At 35.9% G+C, this 15,444-nt stretch overlaps 1 protein-coding gene across 1 annotated transcript in view; it reads left to right on the top strand.

Moving 5' to 3' along the window:
• Positions 1-15,444, top strand: part of RP1 (RP1 axonemal microtubule associated) — a 203,545-nt gene that overhangs the window by 69,942 nt on the left and 118,159 nt on the right. Inside the window, exons 21-25 of the mRNA XM_070942296.1 lie at positions 633-787; positions 2,925-2,983; positions 4,701-4,745; positions 6,598-6,761; positions 15,100-15,325. Of these exons, the coding sequence (XP_070798397.1) occupies positions 633-787; positions 2,925-2,983; positions 4,701-4,745; positions 6,598-6,761; positions 15,100-15,325 (649 nt within the window). The remainder of the gene's footprint in view (positions 1-632; positions 788-2,924; positions 2,984-4,700; positions 4,746-6,597; positions 6,762-15,099; positions 15,326-15,444) is intronic.

Genomic DNA, 15,444 nt, shown 5'->3' with positions numbered 1-15,444 from the left:
TAGCCTTTCAAAGGTTTTCATAACTACACAGTACGTATAGAGACTTATCTGAATGTGACGTAGTTGGCACCAGAATTACTAAATTACTTCTAGGATATTATCCATAGTTCAAAAGGTTTGCTACTATGACAATTTAGCATTTCAGTGGCACCATTTGATGCCGTTTCTTCTTCTTCCCTTGGTCCTTCTTTTTCAGTCATTCCTTATCAGTGTATGATTTTGGTTCTAGCAAGGGTTCTAAATAGGTACTTGACAGTAAGTACAATGTTTTGTCCCACTTGCAGTGACTATTGTATTACTCATTATTAATCAGCATTACTGTTCTACCTTATGTGTATCACATTATATAAACTGCAACATTTCAAGAAGCCAGATGTGAAAGGGTATTGTCCATACTAACTAGAAGCTAGAACGCTTGAACTTCAGTTATTTTAATACATTTATTCCTTGACGAGAAATTTTGGTGGTTTGATTATGTTTGGGGAACAACAAATAGTTGAGGATAAATCAACTAATTGAGGAGAGATCTATAAATATAAAGAGGTAGGAAAGATGGATTTTCTAAACACTATTTCAACGCTGAGCTTATGATAATCATTGTTTATTATTGTCTGAATTAATGTCTCTTGTAGATTGACATGTTTGAAATACAAGCGGTGTCACTTGGAAATCTACAGAAAGTCCTGCTGTGCTGCAAGAGCGATAACCAGTTGCAGGACTGGTACTGTGATAAAATAATCATCAGAGAATCTGGGAAAAATTCAGAAAATATTTTCATCTGTGAAAGGTTGTATTTGATTTTAAAAGAAACTTGCAAAACAATTTCTTGATTCCTAAATTGGCAATATCATGTCTTTATGTTGCCAGTTATATAATTTCCTTGATTTTTACCTCTATTTCTTGCAATGACACAAGAAATAGCATCAGCTAAACAACAACCAAAAAATGTATCCAAACTTGATTCACTAGAATAACAAAATCACTGGAGAAACACTTTGCTTTCCTCTTACAGATACTGTGGTTGGGCTCAACTCATATGAATAGCAAACCACTTTTACAGAGAGAATACCCAAGTTTTATTTTCAAAACTCAAAGGAAGCTCACTCTATTTCCTCCCTCCCTTAATTCTGCCTCTCCCTGTAATCCCCCCCCAGGTGTCTAGTTAGAGGATTTCATAACTTTCTAGAACCTAAAAATCAGGGGTGACTTTAATGCCTAAAAAGAAAGGGTTCCCATGTCTTTAACCGTTGTCCAATAATGGGAATATGAACAGACATAGATGATAATCCCCTCTTCTGCTTCCTGATACCATTTTATATTCTCATTCCAAGCCAATTCCTACATCTGTTACATCACCCAGTGCTGATACTGTAATATCAACTTAGTTTTAACTGAGCAATAATTCCTTTATTTTAGAATTAGAATGGTATATAAAGTAATATTCCATTTCCTATTGGTTCCCTGTTTCTTTGTGTAAAGAAGGCCAGGTGATTCACGGTTTAAGGGATTGCTTAAGGGAGCTCCATACCGTATTTTTTAAATATGTACCTGGCTTAAATCACGTGGGTAGATATTTTTAAATACCAGAATTGGACTACACATTTCTTCCTCTTTTGTATATGTTCTTTTTAATAACAAGTATTCCTTAAAGTCCAGGGATCAACAAATCTAATGGGTTCTTAATGGTCCATCAGGATTTATCAAACTTAGAAAGAAGCCCTTTTTTTTTTATAGAAGGCAACCCAATGCCTTTCATATAACTTCAATGACCAAGCAAGACAGATATAATTTTAGATGCAGCCAGTTTTTCAACATGAGCTTACCATCCCCTAGTAAATGAGCATCCATTTCTGTTTTTCATCTCCTGCATATAGTGGAAGACACAGTGTTTTCTCTAAAATGGAATTGAAGTCTTGTTTTCCACTTTCCAATCTATAGATGGACAATTTTTCTCACTTCAGAAACACCTGACTTAAAAATAACAGCTTCATATTTTGAACATGTATTTCTTTTGCTTTATTTTTAGATTCATGAGGTATTTTTGTTTTAGTTCTGTTGTGAAAAGAAGTACAATATTTAGTCTCTAAAAACTTATGATAGTAGAGTGATACCTTTATTAAGATCAATCAAATTAACATGTGTTGACAAACTCATTGTGTTGAGTTTTCAGTTCTTTAGAGCTATTTATCAGGAAGGTTAGTACAAAACCAAACCTTGCTAATTTAGTTTCTCCTAATAAAACTTTTTAATAAACACCTTTGCTGTCTTCAATCTCTACTCTACCTTCTCTGATGTTGCTTGAACTAGTCACTTTACCTACTACATAGTATGACCATAAAGCCGACATAATTCTTTGAACTTCCTACTTTCTTTTGCAATGGTTCTGTTTCCTTCCTCTACCCTGTTCTTCCTTTTATTAAGATGATGCCTATGTGTTTTACATTATGAAAGTACATATGAAATATCTCTGCATAGGAATCTGTATTAATCCCAGGTGTATGTACCTTAAACCAGACTTTAGCAATGGTGAAGAAAACCCCCCTTAAACCTCACCTTATTATCATGATCTTCTGAGGGGGGGAGGGAATCAAATTTCTACTTGCCAACTCATGTGATTAAAACATATAATTTTCCCCTTTGCAAAATTTATTATAATTTTCATTACCTTCCTTTCTTGAAATTAATACATTACCTTTGTACAATTGAATGGTTACAACATAATATTGTCAAATATTTTGTGTAGATTTTTTATTATCATGTGTTAAAAGCTTTGCAGAACATGGAAGAATTATCATCTTGTAAGTATTCCTACTGAAAAAGTCATCCCAATTAGATTGTTAGACATGGAAAGACATAATAAAGTTATATTTTCTTATCCCTTCCTTCCTTCCTTCCTTCCATTCATTCTTTCTTCTCTTTTTCAGATGGCTGCCATATATGTCTCAAGGAATAATCCATTCAGAAATAGAGCTCTTTGTCCAGGGTAAATTATATAAACAGAATTTGGAGGGAGATTGAATTTCTAAATACAATCTTATTATGGGCCTAGCACTATTGAATTACTATTGAACAAACATATTGGACTGTTCTGTAAATCAGTTGCATATAAATTGGTCAAGCATGAAAACCAAATACAGACATAATGATCAGGATTTGCTGAATCTGTAACTCCCTATTATCCATACTACCATAAGGCTTCCAAATATGGAAGCCTTATGTTAGTATGGGAAGCCCTACAGGGAGGCCTTCAATAAGGAATTTATTTTCTGTATAATATTTGGATATTTGCAGCTCTGATTAGGTATAATAAACCTAATTTACAGTGAGTTTGGGGCAGAGTACAGTGATTATAGGCTCATCTTTGTGCCATTCTGCCAATTTCATATGAAGATGCTTAATTATTTTTGTCCTCATGATGTTTCCTTCAACTTGTCACCAGTTTACCTCATATTTAGTCTCAAATTAACCTTCTCACATTTATAGCAATATTTCTCCTCTTCTTACAAAGCTATGCAATAAAGATGATCTACAGTGCCTTTGTAGCACTTACGCTGATGCTACAGTCAGGGAGTGGGTTCTGCCCAGATCCCATTGATTTTATAAGGCTGCTGTGGACCCTCTGTGGACCCAACCCTCTGGCTCCTGATTTCATGATCATTCTGCTTTTCAAAGCAGGAGAGTTCAATTCTTTCAAACTCCTCCTGAACCAAATAACCATTTCATCTCACTCTTCCTCACACTATTGCCAAACTTGACAGTTGGTTGCTAAGGCTCAGAGAGGAAGAGAGGCAGAAGAACTGGGGCAATGAACAGCTATTTAGCCACCAGTTCTCCAATCTCATGGAACTGATTCCCTAGTTTCTCTTACCAGAGGGATCTATGAGATTTGAGACTGGCAGCTATATAACCAGACACACACACATACCTTATCTTGCTTCTTGTGCCAATCTGCCAAGGCCCAGGCAGCCCTGTGCTTGATCCACAGCAGATGGTGCTGCCTTGTAAAGCAGAATAGCACTTCATGCTTTAGCAGGCAAAATCATCCCTATCCCCACATGGATATCAATGGGGAGTGACATCTGTCTGATATAGTAGCAGCTGCATGGAATAGTATAAGATTTCTGCTCAATGAAACAGTTGAGCACATCCTTCTTCTCCCATGCATAATTTGGCTCAGGACCAGATTCTGACATGTATTCTACTCATCTGTCAAAACCAGCTTCTTGCTTTGAGAGAGCAATTGGTGTTTGTTTTTTTAACCAATAGGTAATGCCAGGGAAACCCATTAATCACTTTCCTTAAGTTGTCCTACTCCATGAACACAATTATTTTTATTTTCTTGGTTTGTCTCGGATGCAAATAAAATTAATATTATTGTATTGTTGTGCATTAACTGTGTGAGAATGGCAATGAGGCAACTCCACATACTGTATATTGGTATTATTTTCATCCATCTCATGGACTGAATGAAAGGACATTAATACAGACATGAGGAGCAGTCCTGTAAATTATTCAAAGAACAATAGAAAGCTGGCTGCTTTTAGATTTTTCAAGTGTAGCAAGCTAGTTTGTGAAAGATATTTTTTTCTTCTGCAGAAGCAGAAGAGTTAATATCAACTTAGCACCTCTTCCCTCCTTCCACATTTTATTGTAACCTGACAACTCTATTATTAACTACACTGCTGTTTTATTTTTGGCAGAAATGCAAATAAATCATCAGATGAAAATGCAAGAGGAAGAAAATGGTAAACTGTTCCATTGCTTTTTCTTTTAATCAACTTTAGAGCTGAAATGTGTGGGGGTGTAGGTTCTGTGAACATCTTTGCCTCCTTTTAACAGACACATTTTCTGAAGGGAGGAACGTTATGGAGAGCAATAAAGGCACTCATATAATATCTCTTTCTCCACAATTCTTGTTAAGAAAGAAATTCCTGCTTTTATTTTGAATTAGTTCTTTCATTATCATATATCCAAACCTGTTAACTATTCACAAAGGCAATCTGTATTGAAGACACTTTTTCTTTATTCTGGCAATGTGGCTTTGGTCTCTCTTCCTGATGTGATTGGCATTTTATCATAAATAAATGTAAAGAGGAAAAATGTGGTTTATAGCAAATTATGCACCCATCCACAGTTAAAAGAATCAGAGGGTATGAAGATTTTGCATACAAGAGGGAAGGAAATTTATGATCCAGTTAATTTGGATCCTTTAACTATGACCAATAAAACATTAGTCCTGCATGGTTCCTAAACAGAACAATACTTACTGTTTAACTATCAAAAGAACATTTTGAAAATGTGTATTCCAGACAAGTATCTGATGCAAGTAGATTCTTACTGATACAATGCTAAACATCACACTTGATGATTAGCATTTTCTAAATGTATAGAAACATTTAGATTTTTAAAAAATGTATAGAAAAATATATTCATGGTGGCATTCACAATATAAACACTGACACACATTTGAAATAGTTTTAATCATGGTTCTTACTTTTGGAGTGCAAGTTGTAAATGAAAGAACATATTTGAGAACACGGATCAATTAGAAATTTGATCTCAGTCAATTCTAGATAGAGTCAACTGCTTCTGTAGCACACAGTGGGGAAATCCTGCTGAGGATGTGCCCGTGCTATATAAGAAAATACACTTCTAATTTCTAGTACTAGTTTTCTTATTATAGTAGTCTGATATTATAATAGTGATAGAGGGAAGTACTTCTCCTACCCTCTATTAAAGCTATCAGTACAAGAAAATGATTAGGACATTATACTATCAACCCTAGTGTGTGTATATTTATTAATATACAGCTCTGGTAGCACAGCACGCTAAAGCACTGTTATTAAATCAGCTGCCTGCAATTACTGCAAGTTCAAATCTCACCAGGCTCAAGGTTGACTCAGCCTTCCATCCTTTCTAAGGTAGGTAAAATGAGGACCCAGATTGTGGGGGCAATAAGCTGACTTTGTATAAAATATACATAAGTATGAAGGCTATTGCTTAACGCATTGTAAGTCTCCGGAGAAGGGCGGCATATAAATCAAATAAAAAAAAAAAGTCATTTTGTGTCCCACAATAGCCTTCAAGGTGGCTTACAATTTAAGCCATTAAATAATATATTTTACCCTTATATTGAAAATATGAAAGAATGTGAGATAAGCTACTAAAATTTTTAATTACAAGGCACTTTAAAATGGATATCCTCCCCCTCCCAATATGTCCTGGATTTGATCACACAATTCTGTGCACGTTCTCTAAGAATAAAATCTATTTCCACTATTTGCTATAAATTATTTCCAGGTAAATCTACACTAGAAAGCATTTTGATGTTGCACTGAAGACCGTTCTGTCATCTAATTCTATCTGCTCTTAAAACATTATCAAAGCATAACCTTAGTTTACAGTATTTTACCATCCAGCCACCCCATCCCTGAGCACCTGCTTTTTCTTTTAAGCATTCGATTGTTCCCGTTTCCTAGGCTTAGTGATGCATTGTTTGCAATAAAGCTGGTACTGCACAGCTCTCCAGGCACCGGGTAGTTACTGAGATTAAACTGCTCTGTCAGTGGAACTCATTTTAATTTTGTTTACCTGCAGGAGAAGATTGGAAAATCACTATAGTCACTGGAGGTTTTGAAACAGCTGGCACAACAGCAACTGTGTCCCTTTATGTTTACGGAGATAACAAGGCTTCAGGTCCTCTTATACTGGGATCTGGAAAACACCAGCTGTTTAATCCCAATAGTACAGATACATTCCAGGTACAATATGACTTCATACAAACAATGAAGAGTAGCTGAGTTATTCAAAACAGGTTTATTCTAAGGTGAATAAGTGACAGACATTTATAATGCTTCTATTGTAATAATTTCAATTCACATTTCATTGTCTCAGTGGTTCATTGAAATAACATGTAGCATTCCTGGAAGAACTGAGTGATTGCATATTTATGGCACCAATCATACTAAGATTAGTTACTAAGAAGATAGTTGGAGTCTGGGAAGATACTAAGCTACTTTTACTGTATAGATCAACTTTTCTTTTCCTTTCTGATGCATATACTGCTGTTATTTACATGCTATAAGGCAGAGATTGAGTTGTTGCACACAACTTGGCCTGCTTTGAACCATTGATTTCAAGCTTTAACATTTCAGCCTGCCAGATAATTCTTAGGACTCTTTATCATGACCACATTAAAGTCCTTGAGTTGAAAGCAAAATATACTAAAATAAATTGCACTACTCCAATAAACAAGTTTCATTCTGTCTCAATGCTAAAATCAGTGAGTGGTGCAATAATGCAAGATAATTTAAGGGCAATGATTGGGAGAAATCCAGGTTGCTTCCCCTCCTATCCAGTCACTTAGTGTTGAAGAAATGATCATAATGTGTGATAGGGCTGTGTAATGGGGAAGGCTTGTGCATGATGGTACTTTTCCATGCTAGAAGCCTGTTACTTGTGCTTTTTGTGAATAAGGGCTATGACAGCATCTGAAACACCACTAAACCTGGTTGGAAAAAAGTAGTTCAGATGACAAGTAGTATTCAGGATTCATGATGGGGCTTTATCATGTTAAAAAATACATAAAAATTGATGCTCCTCCCCTCAAGGTAATGAAACCAGTAGGAAAGTATAGCCCTATAAATCTCTTTCTTGGCAGCAGCTTCAAAAAATTTAGGACAGGATGAATAAAAAAGAGCTGGTAGAAGTTGGCTCTCCTCCCTGATTTAAATCAGCAAGAGCACCAGTCCCCTTTCCCTCTTTTCTGATTGGTCTAGCATTATTTGAACTCTTTGTTAAATATGTACTTAAAAACAAGTTTAGTGTTCTTTCAAAACAGCTACCATCCATCCATCCATTATCCAAGTAATGTTTTAATGACTTAATGTTGCTTTCCAAATGTCCAGATAGTGTTAGCAGATACCTTTGAAGAAGCCAGGAATCCAGACTCTCATGTAATCCAAGCCAAAAGCACCATAAACCACCACTAAGGCAGTACTTAGCCACCAGAAAGCAGCAGCTTCAGGTGACAAATAGAAGCAGGGCCAGTTCCAGTCTCTGACTATGTCATCACCACGTGATCAGAGAGGCTCATAGATCAACAAGTCTGGTATTATGAGAAGGGAGAAAGTTATTTTTAAATGGTTAAAGACTCATTTAGATTGCCACCTTGCTACTTAGAAAAAGACCTTGCTAATATGTCCTTTAAAAAACAGAAGGACAGGAGCATACAGATGTCAATAGTACTCACTTAATGGCTAGAAGCAGAATTGACAACTCTGTCAACATGGTCGGTCAGTGAAACATCATGCGAACACACAAACTTGCAGCCACTGTGGCCATTAAGCAAATCACCTGCAGTTGTTTAAATAAAAATCATGTGGCTATGATTGAACAGAAATTCTAGCAAGCTTCTGGGTTACAACTTTAAAATTCACTACTAGCTGTCCAAAATATAGTCTATAGTCTATAGCCCAGCACAGAAATTTTCAAGCATAGCTAACAACATATTTCATTTTGCAGCTGACTATTTATTTTCTTGGCATTTTCTTTTGGAATACTTGCTCAACTTCCCATTTTAGAATAAAACCCTATGATTTCCAATGGTCCACCATCCAAGCTCAAGAATAGTTTTTCAGCCAAGATTGGCTAGGTAACCAGGAAGTCATCAGATATTCAGCTCAACTTGAAGAAAACTTTGATCTTATTTTATTATGAAATGCATGAATTTTCATTTTATCTGAAAATAATCCAAAAACACTTTTGCTTCCTATTAACATTCAAGACATTTGAAGGGAGAATAGCAGGCTGTGGAAGATTGTATCAGATGATATCCCCAGGGAAATCCAGTAAAAACTAATAAAACATACCAGTTTCATAGATGACATAGAACAAAGTATGTAACTGCCTTTATGCCCTTAAGATGGTGGGATGGGATAATGGGAATTGTTACCCAATAAATCTAAAAGGCACCAGTATTGGGAGTAGATGCACAATTGCCCACATAATGTAAAATATAAAAGACATGTAAAATGATGACAATTAACAAAATTAAACTAATATGTATTGTAGTAGCCATTGCAACTACCAACATTACATTTTATCCCCTTTCAGAAATAATTATATTCTGCTTTTAAAAAAATTAAAACTGTCACCTTCCCCTAATCCAGGTGCAGATATTGATTAGAAGAAGACCTTGAATTTGAACTTTGAAGTGAGTTCCATTGATATCTGAGAAATCAATGTCTCTGGGACTAAGTGACAAGCACAAATTAATGGAATTCATTTCAAGACAGGAGACAATACATCCCATTCTCAGTATTTGTCTGTTGTTTTGATTAATTGTATAGATTTAATTGCTCCCAAAATAAAATACGTGACATGAAATGTACCTTCAGTTACAATAGGTATCCTCCTTTTGGTATCGGAAATTCAGTTCTGTTGTCTTTTCATAAATCTATAAGCTGCCTTATACTTAGTGCATTTACATCATGTGATTTTACACAGCTTAGTTGTACAGCTGTGCAGGGTTGTCTAATCTTGATGGCCTGATTAGGCCTTTTTGCAAGTCATCTCATATATCTTCCATAGTCTACTACTCTCTAACAGCCTATAATGAGAAAACCTAAACAGTTTTGATTTTGTCTTTTGAAAGAATACATGAAATTTATAAGCAAACTCTCTTATTAGATTGCCCTGAAGTGCATCATATTTTATAAAGAATGATGCAAGGATTTTCAATCTAAGCTCTTTTTTTCCCTTTTCTTGAAAAGCATCTGTGATGAAATTTTCTATAAACAGTCCTTCAGATTTCATGTATATGTTGAGATTGTTTTACAGAAAGGATAGGAGTGTCATAAGAAATAAGAAAGTGAATGCATTTCTTGGAATACATTATCATGAACTGAGTTGAATATATGTGAGATTAATTTACTGGTATATGGATTTTTTGGGGGAGCACTTTGCCATGAACTGAGCTAATACAAATTTATATTAATTTATAAAATACTCACTAAACCATATTAGCAAGCAAATTTTATGCCAAAACATATTACTAGGATGAGAAAAGGTGATTGAGGTGAAACTAATGGTAAAAAAATGTAATCACCAAAATGTCACTATTCTCCAGCATCAGTAATTAGAGCAGTGATCACAAAGCTCAGTTTGATTTGAGCGAAGACCTATCAATCACTGATTTTCCCCTCCCTCCTGCTCTACAGTATGATCCTTTGCCTAGACAACTTTTTTTAAAAAAAAATTGCTGCCATGGTTCCACTCTTCAAAATTTGGAGGTTTTGAAAACTGGATTAGGAATGGAGACTTGTGGAGCCCCAGAATTTGAATGGTTGTAGTTGTAGCATGTCTACCTAGCTCCAAATAAATAATAATATTCCAAATTGTCTGTTTCTATTTAAAAGCTCAATTTCAGCAGAATCTGGTGGATGCTTATTTGTGTGAAGCTTTCCAGAAGTTCTTTAGAGGGGTATTTTTGGATGCTGAATATTGAACATGAGACCATTTGCATGCAAAAAGCTATGTCTTTGCTGTGATGACAAACCTTAACCCCCTATGTAGTCAATGGAAGTAAACATTTGTATTAGTTACCGTATTTTTCAGAGTATAAGACGCACCGGAGTATAAGACATACTTTTTGGGGAGGAAAATAGGGAAAAAAATCTGCCTACCAGGTATTAATCTGGCTTGCTTCCTTAGTCTTGTCAGCTTCAGCACATTAATTTGCTGGTTTTGAGCGTGCGCACACACTTTTTATCCCCTTTTTATGCTTGGGGATAAAAAACAGCTTCTAAAGCACAGCTGAGAGTTGGAGGGAGCAGGCAAAACTCGGAAGATCACTTCACTCACTAGTGCCTCAATAGGGCTAGCACAACTGAGAGTCAGAGGGAGCAGGCAAAGCAAGCTCAGAAAATCGCTTCACTTGCTAGCACCTCGTTAGGGCTAAAAAAAGCTTTGAAAAAGCTACATTTGGAGTATAAGACGCACCCAAATTTTTAACCTCTTTTGGGGGGGGGGAAGTGCGTCTTATACTCCGAAAATACGGATTATGAAAAACTAATAATCCAATGTTATAGAACACAGGGAATAAATGGGCCATTACTTGGTTCTCTGGAACTATGCAAAGATCCCCCTATATGTTGCTTCTATTTTCAATCTAAATGACAAAATATATTAATAGCTTTTAGGTGCTATTGTTTTGCTAACATACTCTGGATGTTCTTGATAAAGATGTGAAGTGGCTATGAATGAAAAATAATTCCTCACCCTACTTTCTTCATGTTGCAGACATGTTAGAAATACATTTATATAAGGTACAAATATAAGAAATGTTGACAGTGATGGATGTGTAAGCATCTTTATTCCTTGCAATAGTGAAATAAAATAGAAGACAGAAAGGAAACCTCTTATTGCATTGTACTGGCAGTAATATTCTTAAGGTTAGTAAGTACTGACAGAATGTCTTGAATAAGCAGTAGTTGTATAGATTTCAGCTGTCTGCCCCTTCAAAACACATCACATAAGTTGGCACATCTCAGCACAGTTGGCAATCTGTGCTTAACGGTAGTTTGATAACTGGAACACTAGGTGAATTGAAGATAAAGCTTTGTCAATAGGCACACAAATGACACCTGCCATATCCTTTGGTTGTTTTCCAATAATTTGGAAATTTGAACAAGCTAAAGATTCAGAACAGACTGTTCAGTACAGATAGAAGCTTATGTACATACAGATGAATTGGTGGTTTTGTGCATTTTTTAAAATATATGAGCACATAGTCTGTACTAGTGGATGAAAATGTAATACAAACACTCCTACGTACTCTCAAGGAGTAGAATGAACAGCCTTGGTATAAAGACACTGCTTCTTTACAAGCAAATCTTTAAATGTGAAATTGCTGCTGAAGGATGCCTGTTTTTTATGATGCAAGACCAGGAATTCACAAATATGATATGAAATATGATACAGTAACAAGGAAAAATTGCAGAGTGTCACTCAAATGGTAATTTTCAATCTTTTCAAGGAAGGAAAGGGATTATGAGATGAATGGTTGAGAGTTGGCAAGATTTTGGGGTTGGGGAATGCTGGTGACTGTGGAAATTGGGCTGGTAGAAATTATTGAAGAGAAAAAGAGGAAGAGAGGAGGTTCAGTTCCCAGGAGGAAAAAACAAAGCTATCAAAGGCGTGCAGCCAGCCATGTATTATCAGGTAGTCACATTAAGATCGTTCTTATAGCAGATATTGTTTGGGACTATTTTCTTGGTTTCAGGGTTGTGGTCTATTAAAATGTTATTCTGTAAAAGCTGCTCATTGAGACCTTAACCTTCAGTAAGGCCCATTTCTCAACTCTTATCTACAGAATTCAGTGCTAATTGTGAACTTAAAGTTTTCCTGCAAAAACTCAATCAAACAGAAAAGAACCGGAAGGGACCTCAGAAATCTTCTAGTCCAACCCCCCTCCTTAAGCAGGAGACCCTATACCATTTCAGACAAGTGACTGTCCAGACTCTTAAAAACCTCCAGTGATGAAGCACCCACAACTTCTGATGGCAAGCTGTTCACTATTAGGAAGTTTCTCCTTAATTCCAGGTTTCCATCCATTGCTTCTTGTCCTGCTCTCTGGTGCTTTGGAAAATAAGTTGTCCCCTTCTCTTTGTGGCAACCTCTCAAATGCAAACATCATCTTCCCCATGCCCCCAGTCCTTCTTTTCTCTAGACTAGCCAAACCCAAATCCTGCAACCATTTTTCACATGTCTTTCTTCATATTGGAAAGAAGGGGTAGCCTCTCAGCTTCCAAAGGTAGTAGCCCTTCTTTGAAAAGGAAGGCTACTCCAAAGACAAATGTGCTGTGGGTGATCTTATTTGTGATTTGGCCAGGAAACCAGAAGGAAGGCTATGGGGAAGTGATGCTGCATTTATATGGCTCCACATTCACTTTGGTCACCTTTGCAGGTCCCTGGATATTCTTGGTGTAGAAGTATGTGGGGGGACCAATCAGTAACTGCCATTCCTCCCAATACATCAGATGCTGGGGAGCAATAGAAGAAATAAAACAAGAGACTGGTGTGAAGCATTACACTGATGTGGCAATTTTCCAAAAAGAAGGAGGAAAATTCCATTTGGGGGGAGGGGCAGATAAGAAGCAACATAGCCCAAAGCTGAATAGGAGGCATAGGCAGAGAGTTAGGATGGCCTCTCCCCAGAATATCCCAAGTTATATCCATTAGGGTGTGAATAGTAAGGGTTTAGTTTGGCAAGATTCTGTCTAGGGTATAAGCAAATTAAAAACTGAACTTTGGCTGGTTCAATCTATGTAATTCTTGGGCTGGGTGTGACAGATATTCAAAATATAACATGACTAACAGAGGCATCCAAGTATATGTAATATGATTATATTCACCTGTGTTTAACAGCTTGTTGATGAAACTAAAGTTAGCATTTTTGACAAGCAAAATAATCATAGTTTGTTTAACTAATTCTAGGCCTATCTTCCTTTTATAAGCAATGCATTTTTAGTTTCTGTAAACTTGGGAGGAATATAAAGCCAGACTAGGAATAAGGTGGGAAACTACCAGCAGGCTGGGCATTCATTTTCACTTCATGCATAGTTGCAGTTAGTAAGTTGACAGCAAAACTGTCAGGTACTAGAGGAATCAGGAGATCTGAGCAGTTCAAATGGGTATAAAGATTTATTGCAAGTTTGAACTCTCTACAAGAATCTGAACTACTAATAGTCCAAGCAGATTGATGGTAGTTAAAAGTCACAGAAATTCAAGTTAGACTTAGATTTCTTATGGGCCCAAAGGAACTCATGACTGATGATCCATTTGACCACCCCTTGGGCTCCACCCGGTCATCTCCTACAAAAACCTGGTTTCGAATAATACACAAGAAACTAATAATGTTGGGACTTAACATAATTCAGGAAACAAAATCAAATAATATTTTGCATTGCATCTTTAACTAGTTCAGCAGAAGGAAATAAAGAAGTATACTATATAACACTCTTTAGCTTCAGTGCATGTTTACAAGAAATATTTCATGTGGTTACTCATCTGATATCCTGTCTTTGGCATAATGTATTGTCAGTGAATTCAATACTACCCTTCCAATGTTTCCTTCTGTCATTTTTTTTTCTTCCACTACATTGTATCTGATTCTTGGACCCTGCCTAGACAAGTCCCTGCAATTTCTTTGCAAAGTTTTCAAAAGTGGTTTGCTATTGCCTGCTTCCTAGGGCTGAGAGAAGGTGACTGACCCAAGGTCACCCAGTTGGATATGGGACCAGAAGTCATGGTCCTCCTGTTTCTAGCTTGATGTTTTAACCACTATACCATATTGGCTCTTCATTTCATTTAACTGTGTTCAAATGTTACTGCTTTTACCTAGCATAATAATATATTTGTTAAATGTATTGTTTTAGGATTAATGTAGTAAATGCAAGAAGTCTTTGATAATCTGTCACTAAATCTCTTGTTAGCACTCTAAATAAATTTATTACATTTATACGTAAACAAAATAATCCTTAAGCAAGATAGCAATGATATTTAGGGTAAAAGTATAACTAAGGCCATTAACACATTTAAACTTGACTCAGTTGGCTCATCTTTGAATGTAAAATTTTAGTAGAATTAGATAGAATCTTCTAATCATGTGGGTTGAGTCCTCAATATTTAAGAGTTTCATATGATGATGACATACAATATGTATCCACAAAAGTTCCAAAATCAGCAATAGAGCTTTTCCCCACATCTCTTTCAGTTGCAATTCTTGCAAGTATCTCCAAGGGTGATTCCAAGGAACTTTTGGTAATTGTCCTTCCACTGGAAATCTCATCTCCTAAGAAAAATGTCCTAAGAAAAATTAAGCTACCCACTTTAGTACATTTTTCATCATTGGGCTATGACCTTCTTATTCTCCCCCAGGCCTTCTAAACAACATGCTATCTTTATTTTATGTTAATGATAGTTATTGGAGGATTTGTTTATTAACATTTTGTTTTCATCTTGTTTAATTATTTAGATTTATCTGTATGGGTAACTGAAATATAATGAAAGCTTTTCTTATCTGATTATATTTTCCAGATTAACCTAAAAAATATTGGAGAACCATATAAAATCCGAATTGGCCATGACAACAGTGGAACAAATCCCAGTTGGTACCTGAATGAAATTAGATTTCAAAAGATGAATTTGCCATCTGAGCAAGAAATATATTTACCCGTCAACTGCTGGTTATCTGAAGACCAAGGAGATGGAGACACATGGAGAGAAATACCAATTCGGAGGCCTAAAAAAGAATTTCTACCATGTATGTCTATAATATATAATTCTTTTTAATTCAGCTATATGTGTATTGTGTATTAGTTTCAATTACATATTTTTATTATTCATCTTATTATTCATCACAGTGTTATGAAAGTAAGAAAA

The sequence above is a fragment of the Pituophis catenifer genome, unplaced genomic scaffold, assembly GCF_029215685.1.
Source record: "Pituophis catenifer annectens isolate HBS135680 unplaced genomic scaffold, rPitCat1.0.hap2 SCAF_3, whole genome shotgun sequence".
Lineage (NCBI taxonomy): Eukaryota > Metazoa > Chordata > Lepidosauria > Squamata > Colubridae > Pituophis > Pituophis catenifer.
The sequence above is the reverse complement of the archived record's forward strand: the minus strand, read 5'-3'. Positions and strand labels throughout refer to the sequence as shown.